General features: G+C 37.5%; 1 protein-coding gene across 6 annotated transcripts in view; it reads right to left on the bottom strand.

Annotated features, from left to right (window-relative positions):
• grid2ipa (glutamate receptor, ionotropic, delta 2 (Grid2) interacting protein, a) overlaps positions 1-18,004 on the bottom strand; it is a 29,671-nt gene extending 11,667 nt beyond the window's left edge. For 5 of the 6 annotated variants that reach the window (XM_087808409.1, XM_087808410.1, XM_087808411.1 and 2 more), the window contains exons 1-6: positions 17,887-18,004; positions 14,096-14,349; positions 9,895-10,227; positions 9,682-9,836; positions 1,337-1,612; positions 1,176-1,261 (exon numbers count right to left, since the gene is read on the bottom strand). In XM_087808409.1, the coding sequence (XP_087664535.1) occupies positions 1,176-1,261; positions 1,337-1,612; positions 9,682-9,836; positions 9,895-10,227; positions 14,096-14,349; positions 17,887-17,968 (1,186 nt within the window). In that variant the 5' untranslated portion in view covers positions 17,969-18,004. Of the gene's footprint in view, positions 1-1,175; positions 1,262-1,336; positions 1,613-8,423; positions 8,514-9,681; positions 9,837-9,894; positions 10,228-14,095; positions 14,350-17,886 lie in introns of those variants that run through there. The other variant, XM_087808413.1, reaches the window with a different exon arrangement.
• Between the last annotated feature and the right edge of the window lie 324 nt (positions 18,005-18,328).

Here is an 18,328-nt window from a genome sequence, read left to right as displayed (position 1 = left end):
TTAATGTATGTTTGGAAGTAAAAGCAAGTGAACAAGTTTTTTACACTTTAAATAACTAGAATATCGAGCTTCGGGTCTTTTGAGGCACATGTTACTGTTAGAGTTTCGGTGCCAAGTTAAAAATGGCGACACCAAATCCAAAGTTGATAATGTCTGTTTTATTCAGAAGAAAAACGAATAAGCGACAACAGTCGTGAAAAAGAATTTATTAATTATTTTTTCACATTACTGTATTGGAGGAAGGGAGGTTTGAAATGACTTTTTATTTTAATCACGGTTCTTTTATGGTTTATATTTCAATAAAGTGTGTGTGAAATAAATTAATTACATTTTATATTCACAACAAAAGTCTAATATTTTGGCTTACAGGTCAATTCTTTCAACCAAAAGTAAGTTGTTCAATTACAAGATGTCATTAAGTTTCAGTGTCCCCAAAAAGTATGCAAGATTATCTAAATATTTATTGCATGGAATCGTATCAAGAGGTTTTTTGCTTCACTTCAGCCCATTTTTCTTTTCGTTAGTATTGATCTTATGAAATTTGTATAGAAAAAAAGATAATTCAGGAACCAGTATCGAAGTGAAGGTAAACCAGTGCTGGCCTCGAAGATTTACGATTGATACCCAGACATTGTCATAACCCCTTTATCATCTACTTTATCATAAGGTAAGGTAGGGTAAGGTAAGGTAGAACTAAATTGTTTTTCTCCAATTAGCCACAGCAAATCCAGCAATTTTTTTCATAAAAAATAGAAAATAAATAAAAATAAAATAAGAACAAAAACAAAGAGAAAGAACAAGATGATACAATCTAAGTCTAAAGATAAAGATAAAGAACATAGATCAAATAAAAATAACAAAGACAAAGGATACAAAGATTAACATAGAATCATCACTTTGTCATCCCTTGCACTTTGTTCTTTATTTGCACTTTGTTCTTGTTAATATGAAACTATCGTCTGCTGTGAACTGGAAACACAATTTCCTGAAAGAGATCTCCAGAGGGATTAATAAAGTCTGTCCGTCCGTCCATCCATCCATCCATCCATCCATCCATCCATCCATCCATCCATCCATCCATCCATCCATCCATCCATCCATCCATCCATCCATCCATCCATCCATCCATCCATCCATCCATCCTTCTACTTATCTGTAGCAACTAGAAAACTCACCAGGGACCACGGAGTCGATCCACACGGGAGCGTGACCTCTGAGAGTAAAACCAAAACTCATGCTTCCCTTGCAAACCCTCACTGTCCTAGAAGTGGAAAATTAACCGGTTAACATCCAGAATCTATTTTATAAAAGCCAAACACGATTGATCAACCCAAACCTGCAGCTGGCGGTGGAGCCGCTGGAGTGTCCAGCGATCAGGGAGGTGGTCTTCCGCATGCCTCGGGCCGGCGGGGTCACTCCTTCTTCGGCGTGGGTCCGGGGTACCGAGCTGGCCCGGGTGGAGACCAGGAGGCGCTCGGGGTGATCCTCGCTGCGGCTGCGACGCAGGTGGGCGCGGCTGGGGTCGCTGAAGCTCCGGCCCTTCAGGCGGCTCATCAGACTCAGGGAGACCACCTCGTCGAAACGCTCCCGGTGCTTTTTGGGGATGAAGATTCTGGCGAACATCGACGACGATAATATCACAAAAATGTAACTATTGAGAACAAATAAAAGTCTATAAATCTCTGCGGCGGCGCTGTGAGAAAATCCATCTTCCAGACAAACCGCAGGCTGAATGTGATTTCTTACACTGACAAGATCCACATAATTGGTACAAAAATAGCTCAATCGTCGTCTCAGGGGAGATCAGAGGCAGGTAGAAGAGTTTGGTCCAATAGTGTGTGTGTGCGAAAATAAGCCATAACCCATTTTGTTGTGTAGCGCTCCGAAAAGCACAGCAATATCATCGTTGCTTCTTTATAGAGAAGGAAATTGGAGCTTAACAAACTCCTGTTTTGTACCTAAAAAAATAAGGGTTTTGGTTATAGTTACCACACTTAACTGAGAGGAGGTCCTGGGGCAGACCCAGGATTTACTTGTGCTAATGAAGCTTCATGAAGCTTCTTCTTCAGTTTTGAGCCCACTAGAGGGCACTGTCTACTTTTTTTTTCGGCTTTTAACAACTATTTTAATGAAAACTCACTTTGTTTTTAGACAACTGCGCTAGAAAAGTAAAAGTAATTGGAGAAAATTCCAAGAGAGCAACTGTATGAATAATTCTGTCTCACTAATCTCACTAATCAAACACTGTTATTGATCGTTAGGATCAGAGCTGGGACTTAGATCGGGGAACATTAGGAATTCATCGCTAACACTGTTGAATTATAAATAAAGTTTGGGTTTGGATTCATGAGTTTGCGGCATCTGGAGTTTCCTGCAGAGATTTCCGGCAAGTTAGCTTTTTTGTTTTGTTTTGTGAACTTCCGTTTCTCTCTCATTTTAAACACATCTCTAGTATCCACACGACCATCTTCCTCATGTGCAGTATTTCATTCAAACCTTCACTCGCTTCTTTAACCCATTTCCGTTTGCCCGTCTGGCATTTTCACCAACTGTTTCCCCAACTCTTTTGTGACCCCTTTTTACGATTCCTCACCACTGCTGACCCCGTTTTCCTTCTTTCCATGTTTTGAATTAAACACTCATTTTTCCTTCCTTCATTTGCCACTCCTACCTCATACCTCCTACAGCTCTTTGTGGCGTATGTTCCTCCAGTTTTCTTTTCAGATTTGTCCTTCCTCCCATCCTTACCTCTTTCTAGACCTTCATCCTTAAGTCCATCCTTTGGGTTCATCTCATGATTTGCTTGTGAGTTGATCCGATACCATAATCCCTTCCTCATCAGGTTCCTCCTTACGTTCATCTGGTTGTATCTCTATCAGTCGTTTGGTTTCTTCTCACGTCGTCCTTCCGCTCATCCTAACATCCGCCTCTGGTTTATTTCTTTCCATCCATCCTTGGTTTCTTTCTTCCTTCTCATTCCTAGGACTTCCCCTTATGTCCATACATACAGGTTTTAACCTTAGGGTACTTTCTTTACATCCATCTCTTGGTTCATCTTGTGTTTGCATCTTTATACTCTATAAGTTCTACAATACCTCTTAAGTACACCTGGCCAAACTTTTCTTTTCCTTCCTTATCCATTTCTTTATCCATCCCTTCCCGACATTTGTCTTTTCTACCTCTTCATTTCCGGTTTGTCTTCCACATCCTTCATGTTCCGAAGAGTGAAGCAATAACGTGGAGTTCTTACCGAAAGATAACTAATCAAAGAAAGTTTCATTAGGCAAACAGGAGGATGACAAAGACAGAAGAAAGTGAGGAGATGAAAGTGTGGCATCTTTCTGGGTCGGGTCAGGTGACACTACTGTAATTGGGAAACCAGGCCAACGAAAAACAAAAAACACCAGAAGTTTCTCAGAGTTAACGATGGAAAGTGTACAAAAATGGGGACAAAGATTTTCAACGAAGTTACTGCAAACGACGATCAAACGTTTCTCCTGACATCTTTCTAGAGTCGCCGAACATCAAGCTCGTTTACTGCTACGACAACCAGACGAAAACAAAGCTTTCCCGCGGATGAAGTTGGATGTAAAACTTTCCGATGCCCTCGATTAGAAGGAGGACGAGAATGGTCTAAAATTAGGTCCGGACGAGGTGAATCCGGGACACGGCACACAGAGGAGCCGCGGTCAGCTTCACTGCATGAGCTTCACCAGAGCCAAGCATGTGTTGGCAAACACGAAAAGTCGCTCAACATCCCATAACGGAAAGTTGCAAAGCTGACAAGAAACATAGACGTTAGATTAGAAAGAGAAAAGACAGAAAAATGAAATACCGAAAGGGTTTGGAAAGGTTCCGATCTCTTCCCATGACTTCTCTTAGCTCGGTATACCGTCACGAAAAACTTCCCCGTCTCGCTTCGTCGCCATGTGTTCTCCCAGGAAAAAGAAAGAAGGACGATTAAAAAAGTAAGAGAGACAGAAAGTTTCAGGAAGAAGAAGATGTCCAAACGCCGTTCCAGTCCGTCGCCAAATATCTGGATCTCTCGGTCGTAGACTCGTTCATCATTCGGCCAAGAAGTAATGAGTGACAATCTTTCCTTCTCTCAGTGGAGGTGGGAAGACGGAGCAAGATGAAAAAGAGGAGGGAGTGAAATTGTGGAGACACTGGGAGTCCCGGTGGAGTTCCACAGGCAGGTCAGACCGACAAGTTAAGGAAACCGTTAGACACTTTTGCAAGTCATTTTAGTCCAGTCAAGAACCGATTAGGAGCAACTTGTTGCCTCCATTTCTTAGATATTGACACTAAGTTTTCCCTAAGGTAAGTAAGTAAGTCATTTTTATTTGTATAGCGCTTTTCCAGACCAGGGTCACAAAGCGCTTAAACAATCAAAACAATATTCAATAAAGACGTGTGCGTGGTACCATCAGTAGATTCTGATCCACAGACCTCAGAGCCCGAGCTGGGGTGTAAGGCTGGATCAGATCACTGATGGAAGGTCTGACCATGAATAGATCTGAAAGTAAGAACCAGAATTTTAAAGTTGATCCTGAAAGAAACTGGAAGCCAGTGAAGAGTTTTAAGGATCGGAGAAATGTGAGTTCTTCTACTAGAGCGGGTCAGAATTCTCGCAGCAGAGTTCTGAATCAACTGCAGGCAAGACAGATCCTTCTTGTTAAGACATGAAAATAAACTGTTACAATAGTCCAGGCGAGAAGAAACAAACACATGGATTATAAGCTCCAGATCATGTTCCGACAACATTTTCTGAAGTTTAGAGATTTTTCTCAGTTGAAGGAAACAGTTTCTGTTGAACAAGGGACATGTCTTTATCAAATACAACACCCAGGTTTCTCAGGCTCAGTTTGACAGGTTTGAAGGTGGGGTCCCTCACATCGGGGTCACTTCAGGGGGTTCTTAAGGAAAATGAGGTGAGGTGGTGAAACATTTTTCAGGTATTATTCAACTTTCTGATAAAAGTTAAGTTAACATGCCGTTTTTATCCAAGCCATCCATATTTTAAAGCGAGTTCTGAGAAACAAGATGTCGTCCATTAAAACACCTGCTCGACACGATGACGGAACCACAACACGCCGCACGACTCTTTCATGTTTTTTTCCCCTCCGTCGGGCGAAGTGGAGCACTTAAAGTGATACTGACAAGCGCATCAGAAGCCTAAAAGAGAATTTATTAAAGGAAGTAGGCTGCTTAAAAATAGAACGCCTCCTGTGGGAGGGCGCGGCGAATCGACGAGGGGACGGAAGCAGACGGAAGCCGAGCCGCGGCCAGCTGGTCAACTCTGAGGGAGGAAGGCGTCCACGCACCTCGACTTGGATGATCAACAATGACACTTTTTATCTGGGAGGTGGCGGGCTTGTGGCGGGCTTGTGTCGGTCGGATGACGCCGATGAAGACGGGCTGGCATAACGAAGCAAAACAAAAATAAATCAAACTGAAAATGCTGACGAGGCAAAAATGCGATGATTATTCTCATGTTTACATAGTGTTGCTTACTCAGAACATTTGCAGCTTGAAGCACTTTGTGTAGGTTTTAAAAAGTTAAAGATGTGAACAAATGCTACACATACACATACCACGTTTTTATTTATTTTCTTCATATAGACAGTATTTTTGTCGTATATAGTTTATTGAATTATGTTTTGTTTGTTTAAGCGCTTTGTGACCCTGGTCTGGAAAAGCACTATATAAATACAAATTACTTACTTACTTACTTTTCTGCATCTCTACATGATCTCTGTATATTTTATATATTCCTTTTTTTTAATTACATTTATAAATAATTTATCTTTTTGATGTGTTTCTGTCCGCCTGTGGGCAAAATAACTCAAAAATGTACGGGTTTCAATTATATTTTAAGGGAATGTGTTGTAGTGATGTGTTGGCTAAAGTAAGTAAGTAAGTAAGTAATATTTATTTATATAGCGCTTTTCCAGACCAGGGTCACAAAGCGCTTTAACAATCAAAGTGCAACTAATGTGAAAATCCAACTCTCCTGACTCACATGTTTCATCATCACCATGTTTTGAACTTATTACTCCATAAAGTTTGTCTGAAATCTGGGCGAACGAGAGGTTACGAGATTCCATTATGACGTAATAATGGCTTCACCCCTTCTCCGGCCAGCTGTAATCATGCCCCGCTTTGTTTATACAACACGTCCCTTGGAGATGGAGACTTCCAGGATTGATAACACACAGTGACAAACCTCAATTTTTGACCAATCATGGCAGAGTGGCCCTGTTTTAATAAACAAGATTTAATCTCCAGAAAAATAAGTGTTTTCAGTGGGCGGGGCTTAAGATCATTTTCTAATAAACATTTTTCAATGAAAAGAGAGTTTTGTACAAACAGACACTGATGATACAATAGAGTCCAACCTTGTTTTAAGACTCACTTAAATCCACACATTAGTTGAACTTTAAATGATACAATGTGCTTATTTTTAAAGGCCACTTGATGGCGCTCTATGCTCTATTACTATGTGTTTGAACATTCGTAACCATTATCTTTTTGTTAGAACCAGGACCTTGAAAAGAAAATGTGGAAACAAAGAGTTGAATCAAAGAGTTTTGAAGTTTCAAACTAAAGAATTGACCCAAAGATTCTAACCTAAGAGTCAAAGTCCAGGTGTTGAACCAAAGAGTCAAACTAAAGAGTCAGACCAAAGTATCAAAGTACCACTGTGTTGACACTACAAAGCGTCAGTATTGATCCCAAGTTTTGAAGCCCAGTCGTGTGAGCCTCGGTGTTGTCTACTCCCAAGTGTCAAAGACACGTGATGCACACAAACACCACATTAATTATGATAAAAAATGTCCAATCATTGAAAAAAAGGCGTGTTAGTGTTCAAGTCAGTTATCTTTGACGCTCCGCCCCGATGTTAAAGCCAAGATGTCAAAGCCTTAAAGCACCAGAAAAGAAAAAGTAAGTAAGTAAGTAAGTAATATTTATTTATATAGCGCTTTTCCAGACCAGGGTTACAAAGCGCTTAAACAATCAAAACAATACTCAATAAAGTATATACTTTAAAGATCAAGATAATACTGAGAACAACACAGGAGTTCCAGAAAATCAAGGAAAAGCCTGAACAAATAGAAACGTCTTAAGATGTTTCTTAAAGGAGTCAGTAGAAAAAAGAAAAAACAAGCATGAGAAAGGAAATTGCACATTTGATAAAGACATGTCTCTTGTTCAACACTGTAGAAAACTGACCAGAAACTGTTTCCTTCAACTCAGAAAAATCTCTAAACTTAAACTTAGTAAAATGTTGTCGGAACATGATCTGGAGCTTGTAATCCATGCGTTTGTTTCTTCTCGTCTGGACTATTGCAACAGTTTGTTTTCATGTCTTAACAAGAAGGATCTGTCTCGCCTGCAGTTGATACAAAACTCTGCTGCGAGAATTCTGACCCGCTCTAGTAGAAGAACTCACATTTCTCCGGTCCTTAAAACTCTTCACTGGCTTCCAGTTTCTTTCAGGATCAACTTTAAAATTCTGGTTCTTCTCAGAGCCATTCATGGTCAGGCTCCTCCTTACATCACTGATCTGATCCAGCCTTACACCCCAGCTCGAGCTCTGAGGTCTGTGGATCAAAATCTACTTATGGTTCCTGAACACGGTTCAGGACCAGAGGAGAGAAATCTTTTCAGGCTGTTGCTCCTAAGCTTTGGAACGATCTTCCTCTCTCTCTGTGTTTGATGATCTACTGACTCCTTTAAGAAACATCTTAAGACGTTTCTATTTGTTCAGGCTTTTCCTTGAATTTCTCGAACTCCTGTTGTGTTCTCAGTATTATCTTGATTTACTTTTTTGAGTATTGTTTTGATTGTTTAAGCGCTTTGTGACCCTGGTCTCGAAAAGTGCTATATAAATAAATATTACTTACTTACATTAAAAATGAAGCCTCTAACATCCTCAACATGGAGTAATGGAGTCCAATTTTTTGATGTACAGGTGTCAAAGTCTAGCGATAACACACTCATGAGCAAGACTTCAACTCATCAACTTGGGTAAGAATCAACTTTTTCGATATAAGAACCATAGTCTCATTTATCCTCATCAAGACCAGCAGCTACATAGTGTGTCTGTCTGGTGTGAAACAACATCTACAGAAGCATCAGTAACCAAAATGAAGAAATCTACAACCAAAACAAATGGGAATGAGGATGAAATCATAATAATTTTCTTTCCTCAAAGATCATAAAGTCCACTTTAAATGACCAAACATCTTCAAGATTGCGTAACTTCTATCCAGAGGAGTGACCACAACAACTGTCCAGACTGGGCTCATAAATAATGATGCAAAAAAGAAGCAAAACTTCCCAGATGAAGTCGACAACAAAAGTCACGCTCCGATCCTTAATTTGCGACAAACAAGATCAAAACATCATGGTCCACTCACCTGAAGCAGCAGCTCATTATCCGGCGTTAAAGCTCGGACCGTGTGTTCGGGGAATCGGTGAGTGCATGATTTTTGTTCTGTGTTCCTACGAGCTCGAGCGCCGACAGCGAACTGACGGGAGCGACGGGGAAGAGGCGGAAAAAAGAAAGAGAATCCGGTGATGTGACGCACAAATGTGTTTCAAAAGGAAGCTGACGGAGAGAATCAGGAGAAGCAGACTGAGAGGAAGTGAGGAAGAGACTGAGGCGACGACCATCAAAACCTGCAGATGTGAGACTTTTGAGAGTCTCTGGAGCACATGTCTACATAATGAAACTGTATTTTTAAAGATTTTTCCATTTACTTTAATAGAATATATTGGTAAGTAAAGGTCACTGACATGTTTTTTTCAACAGGGTCTGCTTCACCTGATCACATGACTCACGATTGGTCTTTGAAATAGGTGACATTTACACAGCTGGAAATGTCAGATTATTAATAATTGATTTGAGACGAACCTGTTATAAAAGCCAATCCTTATATATATATGTATAAAAATAAATATATATATAAAAATATATGCATAAAAATATATATATATAAATAAATATATATATATATATATATATATATATAGAACCTCTGATGATAAATCCAGGTATATTTAATCAATCCCACTGCTATCGATTTCCTATTCATAACATTTATTTTAATCTTTTGTGTATATTTAGAGACATTTAACGTATGTTATCTAACAAAAAATGTGTTGAACTTCAGTTTATTTATGTTCTACTTAACTTAACTTTTAATTTTATAACACTTATTTAAGGAAGTTATAGTGTAAAATATATTAAATATTAGGGGCTGTGTATTGGCAAGAAGAAACGATTCAATACGTATCACGATACTATACACACATCGCGATATATCGTGATACTGTAGTAACAAGGATATATGTGTAGTATTGTCGAGTACTTGACTCTGGTGTTGTAGTATTTACAGACCACATGACTTTTGACGAAGTCGTAACTGCTTTCATTTGTTTTCAAACCAAAATATGTCCAAACATCTGCTTTAAAAGCTTCTGTATCCTCTCGTCCTCAGCCTCAGTCGTTGGATTGCAACACAAAAATGCTCAATCTTTGCATGTTAATTCTAAATAAATCAGTATTGTGAAAAAAAAAAGGTGATAATGAAGTGTATCGATATATTTTCCTTACACATCCATTAATGAACGTATCGCGAAGCCTCGTAAATACGCATTATTCTTCAAGGTCACCTGACGCTGTCGATGAGCTGCTGGTGCTCCTCGGTGATCAGGATGTCGGGCAGCGCCTCGGCCAGGCTCTCCACGTCCCTCTCGGCGGCGTACTGCTTCAGCACCTTGAACAGCTCCTCCTTCACGTCCAGCTCCTCCCCCAACACCTCGTCCACCTGCCGGCCACCACACATCGTCGTCTCTCTTAGGGTCAAAGGTCAAATAAAAACTCACCTTCTTATTGAACTCCATGGCCTTGTGGGCCCGGTTGTCGCGGACGCTGTCGCCGCTCTGGGACAGGACCCTCATGCTGCTGCTCAGCCGCTTGGGCCGGCGAGCCATGCTGAGGACGCCCAGGCGTAGGGGGCGCCCCTGAGCCGCCTTGATCATGGCGGCCGCCGTCTCGTGGTGCTTCACCGGGATGCCGTTGACCTCCATGACGTAGTCGCCCGCCTTGAGGCCGCTGCGACCGGCCGGCCCGTTGGGGACGCACTCCTCCACCATCAGGGGGCTGTCGCCCACGATGGTGAAGCCGAAGCGCCCGTCGCTGCTCGGAGTGATGTCGAGCTGGACGAGGAGGTTAAATAAATGGAAATGATCGTCAAGAATCTTGTGATACGATTTGTATCACGATACAGTGACAACGATACAATATATTGCGATACTGTAAGAGGTGTTTTAAATCATATTTAAATGTTATCATAGTTATTTTATGGTTTATATTTAAATAAAGTGTGTTTAAATAATTCAATATTTTGATATTTCATTTACAAGATCGACTATTCACAGCGTTTGTTCATTTTTGTGTTGCAATTAAACTTGCGGCAATCATTGCCTCCTCGGTAGCTGAAGGAACAATTGAAATCACACGAGATGCCTGGAAGACTGAGGACAAGAGGATGCAGCTGTTTTTAAAGCTAACGTGTAGATAATTACTTACTTACTTAAGTTATTTTGAAGGTAAGAAATAACCACAAAAAATGATTTATGAATTAGAATAACTTCTTAAACAAATATTATTTAGTTAAACATAAGGTTAGTCATGATATAATTTGGGAAAATAAGTATAAAAGGAAGATTGCTTTCTTTTTTCAAATTTAAAGTAAAAAAGTAAATAATCAAGTTAAACAATAACGACCAGCATAATGATTTTTTTAAAGTAAAAAAATAAGTTAATAAAATATTTACAAATGTTGTTTCTACACGACCAGTTTCATATTTTTATCTTTCCCCAGGTCTGTTCTAGGAACTGGAGGCATAACAATGCAATAAACAAAACTAACAAACTGGCCAAAATAATTGTTGCAACATTTTTTTTATTTTAAAGAATCACCATATACATAAAGATTGAAATTGAGGTAAAACAAACGGACAAAAAAATGTGTAAATAGAAAAAAGTATTTTATATTATTAATTTAAATAAATAAAATGGAGTTAAATAGATAATTCCCAAAGGAATATTTAATTTAAATGGTAATGACTGAAAGAAAAAAAATGGTTTTAATTTTGTCGTCACTTTTGTAATTTTTGCGAGTATTTATTGCCTCTGAATAAGATTTAAGTTTAATATTTCCGTACAAAGTGCTTTGATGTGAGATTTAAGAAAATTACAAAGTTGTAAAAAGTACAATTAAATAATAATTTCAGCGTATTTATCTAGTCACAGCAGAGTCTGGTTCTGCTCAAGGTTTTTGCCTTTTTTCCTTACCACTGTGGTCATTTTTTTTAACTCTTAAGTGTTGAGATAACACTGATCATGACACACAAAAGTTATTGTGTTTTGAGCGTTTGTTCATTCATTAAATAATTAAATACTTTGATATTTAATTTACAAGATCGACTATTCTCAGGGTTTGTTCATTTTTGTGTTGCAATTAAACTTGCGGCAATCATTGCCTCCGGTAGCTGAAGGAACAATTGAAATCACACGAGATGCCTGGAAGACTGAGGACAAGAGGATGCAGCTGTTTTTAAAGATAACGTGTAGATAATTACTTAAGGAGTTATTTTGAAGGTAAGAAATAACCACAAAAAATGATTTATGAATTAGAATAACTTCTTAAACAAATATTATTTAGTTAAATATAAGGTTAGTCATGATATCATTTGGGAAAATAAGTATAAAAGGAAGATTGCTTTCTTTTTTCAAATTTAAAGTAAAAAAGTAAATAATCAAGTTAAACAATAACGACCAGCATAATGATTTTTTTAAAGTAAAAAAAATAATATATAAAATATTTACAAATGTTGTTTCTACACGACCAGTTTCATATTTTTATCTTTCCCCAGGTCTGTTCTAGGAACTGGAGGCATAACAATGCAATAAACAAAACTAACAAACTGGCCAAAATAATTGTTGCAACATTTTTTTTATTTTAAAGAATCACCATATACATAAAGATTGAAATTGAGGTAAAACAAACGGACAAAAAAATGTGTAAATAGAAAAAAGTATTTTATATTATTAATTTAAATAAATAAAATGGAGTTAAATAGATAATTCCCAAAGGAATATTTAATTTAAACGGTAATGACAATGATAATGATTTAATAAAACATAGAATGTGAACCATCATTTCTACATGACAGTTTTATGTTTTCAACTCACATAACGCTTTTATTTTATATTTATTCATATTATTCATCACCAGACGTAAAAAAAAAAAAAAAAAAGGTTTTAATTTTGTCGTCACTTTTGTAATTTTTGCGAGTATTTATCGCCTCTGAATAAGATTTAAGTTTAATATTTCCGTACAAAGTGCTTTGATGTGAGATTTAAGAAAATTACAAAGTTGTAAAAAGTACAATTAAATAATAATTTCAGCGTATTTATCTCGTCACAGCAGAGTCTGGTTCTGCTCAAGGTTTTTGCCTTTTAAAAGTTTTTCCTCACTACTGTGGTAATTTTTTTTAACTCTTAAGTGTTGAGATAACAGTGATCATGACACACAAAATGTATTGTGTTTTGAGCGTTTGTTCATTCATTAAATAATTAAATACTTTGATATTTAATTTACAAGATCGACTATTCTCAGCGTTTGTTCATTTTTGTGTTGCAATTAAACTTGCGGCAATCATTGCGTCCTCGCTAGCTAAAGGAACAATTGAAATCCCACGAGATGCCGGGATGACTGAGGACAAGAGGATGCAGTCGACTCCAGTTGCTTTTAAAAGCTATGCCCAAACTTAGAACAAACTTAAAACCAAGTTTTTTTGCATATTTTGGCTTTCAGTTTTATCAATTCAACTAAAAGAGAGTGACAAAAATGACAAGATCTTAATAAAACTCAATGTCACCTTTATGGTGATTTTTGCAACAATAATTTCAGCTAGTTTGCTTTATTCAGACTTTTTCAATCCAATAAAGTTTTATTTATTGCATATTTAATGGGAAAGTAAATGTTTTACTAACTTATTTTTAACTTTTGGAAAAATCATTATCCTCGTCATTATTGTTTTATTGTGATTTGTTTACTTTAATTTTTGAGAAAATGATCTTTTTTTTCTACTAACTTTTTACTCATTCTTCGCAAATTATATCATGACTCGTTAGCTAAAGGAACAATTGAAATCCCACGAGATGCCGGGATCACTGAGGACAAGAGGATGCTGTCGACTCCAGCTGTTTTTTAAAGCTAGGCCATAACTTGAAGTTTATTTTGCATATTTTGGCTTTCAGTTCTATCAATTCAACCAAATGAGAGTGACAAAAATGACAATACATCAATAAAAATTCAATGTCACCTAAAGAAGTTCGGAATATTATGCAAGTGAATCAAAATATATGGCATCGAATCGTATTGTGATTTAAATGAATAAATCAGATCAAATCGTATAGTGAGATTAGTGTTTCACTGCAGCCATAAAGGATATATTTATAGTATTGTCCGAGTGCTTTTGTCCAAAATGTCCAAAAATCAGCTTTAAAAGCTGCTGGAGTCGAGTGTATCCTCTTGTCCTCAGTCATCGCCGGGATCTTGTTGGATTTCATTGTTACTCTAGCTGCGGCTAAATTTAAGTGAGTAAGTAAGTTAATGTTGTGTTGTCATTACGTCCGCAAAGGACCAATAAAATCCCTCAAGATATTGGCGATGACTGAGGACGAGAGGATACAGTCAACTCCACCAGCTTTTCAAGGTTGATATAACGAACAAATGCTGTGAATATTTGCATGTTAATTGTATACAAAAAACTAGTATTGTCCGAGTGCTTTTGTCCAAAATGTCCAAAAATCAGCTTTAAAAGCTGCTGGAGTCGAGTGTATCCTCTTGTCCTCAGTCATCATCATGCGCTTGCGGGATTCAATTCAACACGCATGTTGCATAGATTATTTTACAAACACTTAACTCAATTATACGACCAAGAAAGAACTTTGAAATAGTATCATGAAAAGAACAAATTGCGATATTCAAGTGTATCGATATGATGTCCTGACCTGCTCCAGCCGGGACACGACTCCGATACTGGGCGGGACCGTCTTGAGGGTCTGGGCCAGGGCGACCAGGGCCGGGGTGCTCAGGTTGGTCACGTCCTGGCCCTCGATGTCCACCACCTGGTCCCCGGGCTGAAGGCCGGCCAGGAAGGCGCTGCTGCCCTCCACCACCGACAGGATGTAGCTCGGTCCGACGCCGCCCAGTCGGAAACCGAAGGCCTCCGGCCAGTTCTGGTTGGTGGCAGGAAGGCCGAGGTCTGCGGAGGGTTTTACAGAAGAGGTTCAAGTCTTTAATAAATAATAAAGGATGTCAGCATCAGACAGTAGGGGGCGACACTGTGTACTGGGACAGTCTTGAGGGGCCGTTAAAAATAAGACAAGACAACAAAACAGTATAAAACAAATGGATAATTCTGTAACACTTTGAATAAAACTGGATTCAATTGAAAAAGTATGATTATTTATATTTATATAAAAAAAAGTCAAATAATTGTTTCTAGTATTAGGGTTTATTATTTAAATTCATGCAGTTCGCGTAACGTGTAGAAAATTACTTTATGAATTATTTTGAGGGTAAGAAATACCAACAAAAAAATTATTTATGAATTAGAATAACTTCTTAAACCAATATTATTTAGTAAAATATAAGATTAGTCAGGATATAATTTGGGAAAATAAGTATAAAAGGGAGATCATTACAAAATTAAATTAAAAAAAGGAAATAATCACGTTAAACAATAACGACCAGCACAATGACTTTTTAAAAATAAGTTAATAAAATATTTAATTTAAATGTCGTTTCTACATGACCAGTTTTATATTTTTACTTTTCCCAGGTCAGTCCTAGGACCTGGAGCCTAAACAAGGCAATAAATAAAGCTTTATTGGATTTAAAAAGTCTGAATAAAACAAACTGGCTAAAATAATTGCTACAATTTTTTGGGTGTTTTTTAAGAATCACCATATACATAAAGATTGAAATTGAGGTAAAACATACGGACAAAAAAATGTGTAAATAGAAAAAAGTATTTTATATTATTAATTTAAATAAATAAAATGGGGTTAAATAGTTTATTCCCAAAGGAATATTTAATTTAAACGCTAATGACAATGATAATGATTTAATAAAACATAGAATGTGAACCATCATTTCTACATGACAGTTTTATGTTTTCAACTCACATAACGCTTTTATTTTATATTTATTCATATTATTCATCAACAGACGTAAACAACCATTTTTTGTTTTAATTGTGTCGTCACTTTTGTAATTTTTGCGAGTATTTATCGCCTCTGAATAAGATTTACGTTTAATATTTTCGGAAAAAGTGCTTTGATGTGAGATTTTAGAAAATTACAAAGTTGTAAAAAGTACAATTAAATATAATTTCAGCGTATTTATCTCGTCACAGCAGGTTCTGCTCAAGGTTTTTGCCTATTAAAAGTTTTTCCTCACCACTGTGGTATTTTCTTTATCTTTTAAGTATTGAGATAAAACTGATCTTGACACACTTATTATTGTGTATTGAGCGTTTGTTCATTTTTGTGTTGCAATCCAACTTCTAGCCACTAGAGTTATTAGAACAGCTGAAGTATTCCTTCACTAATTCAGGTACATTTTTGACACAAGATTAAAATATATTATAATAATATTTTCAACCCAAATGAACGTTATTACAGCGGATGGCAGGAACATCAAATATATATATTTTTTAGTTCGATTTTATACTTTTTGCTCCTTTATTTTGTGTTTGATGGCCCCTTAGAAAACAACTGTGTGTTTCAACTGTGTATAGAATGTGGCCCCTGAGAACTGCCCACCTCTATTCAAGGGTTTAATACGTCAGACTTAACAAGGAAGTCGAGGCTCAACTGGACGTCCGAGTGAAATCGAGCGACAAAAAAACTGCAGTAATCTCATGTAAAGGCTGTGAAATGGAGGTCAGAGTGTCCATGTGGTTTAAGTAGGACACCTGAGCTCGTCTTTGCCAGGAGACGACGCTGCTCCAGTTTACAAAGTCATGAGGACGAGAGGAAGATTCACAGCTTTCTATGTCACTGTTAAAGACACTTTATTGTTCACGGTTCGAGTACAAGACCATTTAAAAAAAGGCTTAAAGGTGATTGACAGGTCCTTCAGACGCCTCGTTTTTAAACTCATACACAAACTGACTTCTATCATCTATTCCAACTATTCCAGCAAAACATACCAAAAAGAAACAGGTTTATGATTCAACATTGTTGACACTTCACACAAGGTCAGGGGGCCAAATGTGGCCCACAAAATCAATTAGTGCGTTCCACAAGATGAAGAATGTAAGTCGACCTAGACAAGTGTCTGATAGCCACAATCTTATTTGTATTAATTGTTATTATAATTGACATATATGTTAAAAAAAAAAACTTTTTTTGTTGTAGGAGTTTTTCCTTACTTTTATTTTTGAGTATTTATTTTTCCTCACAATCATTAAAGTACAATGAAGTAAATATTTGTTTAAAAAAAGGGCTAATTTGAACCTTTTTATGTTTTTTTTACGGGTAAGCTAACATACGACAAACACCAAGATCATTTTGAAGTTCTTATAATCATAATATTGCAATGAGATTCAAAGATGCTGTTTTACTCGTTAAACTGTGATTAATATTCTGGGTTTGACACAAAACTCACACAACTTTTTTGCTACTTTGTGTCGAATGGGTTGATCGCTGTTTTTCTACAAATCATAATATTTCCCACCGAAAAACACCTAAAAGTTATGAAAAAAATTAGCCAGTTAATCAGCAATGAATATGACGATGACTGAGGATGAGAGGATACACTTGACTCCAGCAGCTTTTAAAGCTGATTTTTTAAAATATGTTGGCCAGAGTCAAGTATTCAGACAATACTAGAAATGTATCCTTGTATCTTTTATGGCTGCAGTGAAACACTAATCTCACTGTACAATTTGATCTGATTTATTTAGATCCCAATACGATTCGATGCCATATATTTTGATTCACTTGCATAATGTTCCGAACTACTGTAGGTGACACTGATTTTTATTGACATTTTGTCATTTTTCTGCTCTATTTTAGTTGAATTGATAGAGCTGAAAGCCAAAATATTCTAAATAAATCTAAATATAGCTTTAAAAAAACAGCTGGAGTCGACTGCATCCTCTTGTCCTCAGTCTTCCCGGCACTCTTGGGATTTCAATTGTTCCTTTTGCTATCGATGATGAAATTATGATATAATTTGCGAAGAATGAGTAAAAAGTTAGTAGAAAAAAACAAGATAATTTTCTCAAAAATTAAAGTAAATAATCAAGTAAAAGAATAATGACGAGGATAATGATTTTTCAAAAGTTAAAAATAAGTTAGTAAAACATTTACTTTTCCATTAAATATGCAATAAATACAACTTTATTGGATTGAAAAAGTCTGAATAAAACCAACTAGTTGAAATTATTGTTGCAAAAATCACCATATGAATAAAGGTGTTTTAATTAAAATTGGGGTAAAACTAACAATAAAAAAAGTATCATGAAAGAATCAAGACAGAAATAAAAGATATGGAACAATGAGAGTCAAAGTCAAAAGGTTGTTTCATGAACAAAGATGCGACGGAGCTGAAAACTACATAAAACACCAAAGCAAAAAAAAGGCGCTGAGATATGAGAAAGAATCACTAAACTAAGATGAATATTTATGACATTCATGGTAAAGAATATTTAGTATAAATCCCATTGATTTCTGTCTTTTTGACCCAGTTAGACGCTCAAAAACGAAAAGGACGACGAAGTCAGACTCACAGAAGTCTTTGGCCGCGCTCCGGGGTCCAGACTTGCTCTGGCGAAGGGAGAAGCGACCCTTCCGGCTCAGGAAGCGCCTCATCTTCGCCCGGCTGGCGGCGGGACACGTCCCTGCCAGCGTCTCTCCTCCTCACCCCCCTACCAGGGGGGTCCGCTTCAGCCGAGGAGCGTCCTCCGACCCCCTCCGGCTGCTGCTCCTCGGAACAATCTCTGCGAGGAAGTGGTAAAAAAAAAAAGAAAAGCGGATACACCTTGAGGAACAAGTCACGTAAGATGTAGGCCAGCGAGGTACCCCGAGAGAACCGGGCGACAGAAGCTACTCGGGTGTTCCATGGTGAACCTGGTGGTCCAGACCCAGCCCAGGACTAACCCTGTGGAAGAGAGACGAGCGTGAAACTGGGACACACTGGTCCTGAAATGGTGGAAAAGGTACAGCAAAGCC

Source organism: Callionymus lyra, chromosome 15 (assembly GCF_982586985.1).
Source record: "Callionymus lyra chromosome 15, fCalLyr1.hap1.1, whole genome shotgun sequence".
Taxonomy (NCBI): domain Eukaryota; kingdom Metazoa; phylum Chordata; class Actinopteri; order Syngnathiformes; family Callionymidae; genus Callionymus; species Callionymus lyra.
The sequence above is the reverse complement of the archived record's forward strand: the minus strand, read 5'-3'. Positions and strand labels throughout refer to the sequence as shown.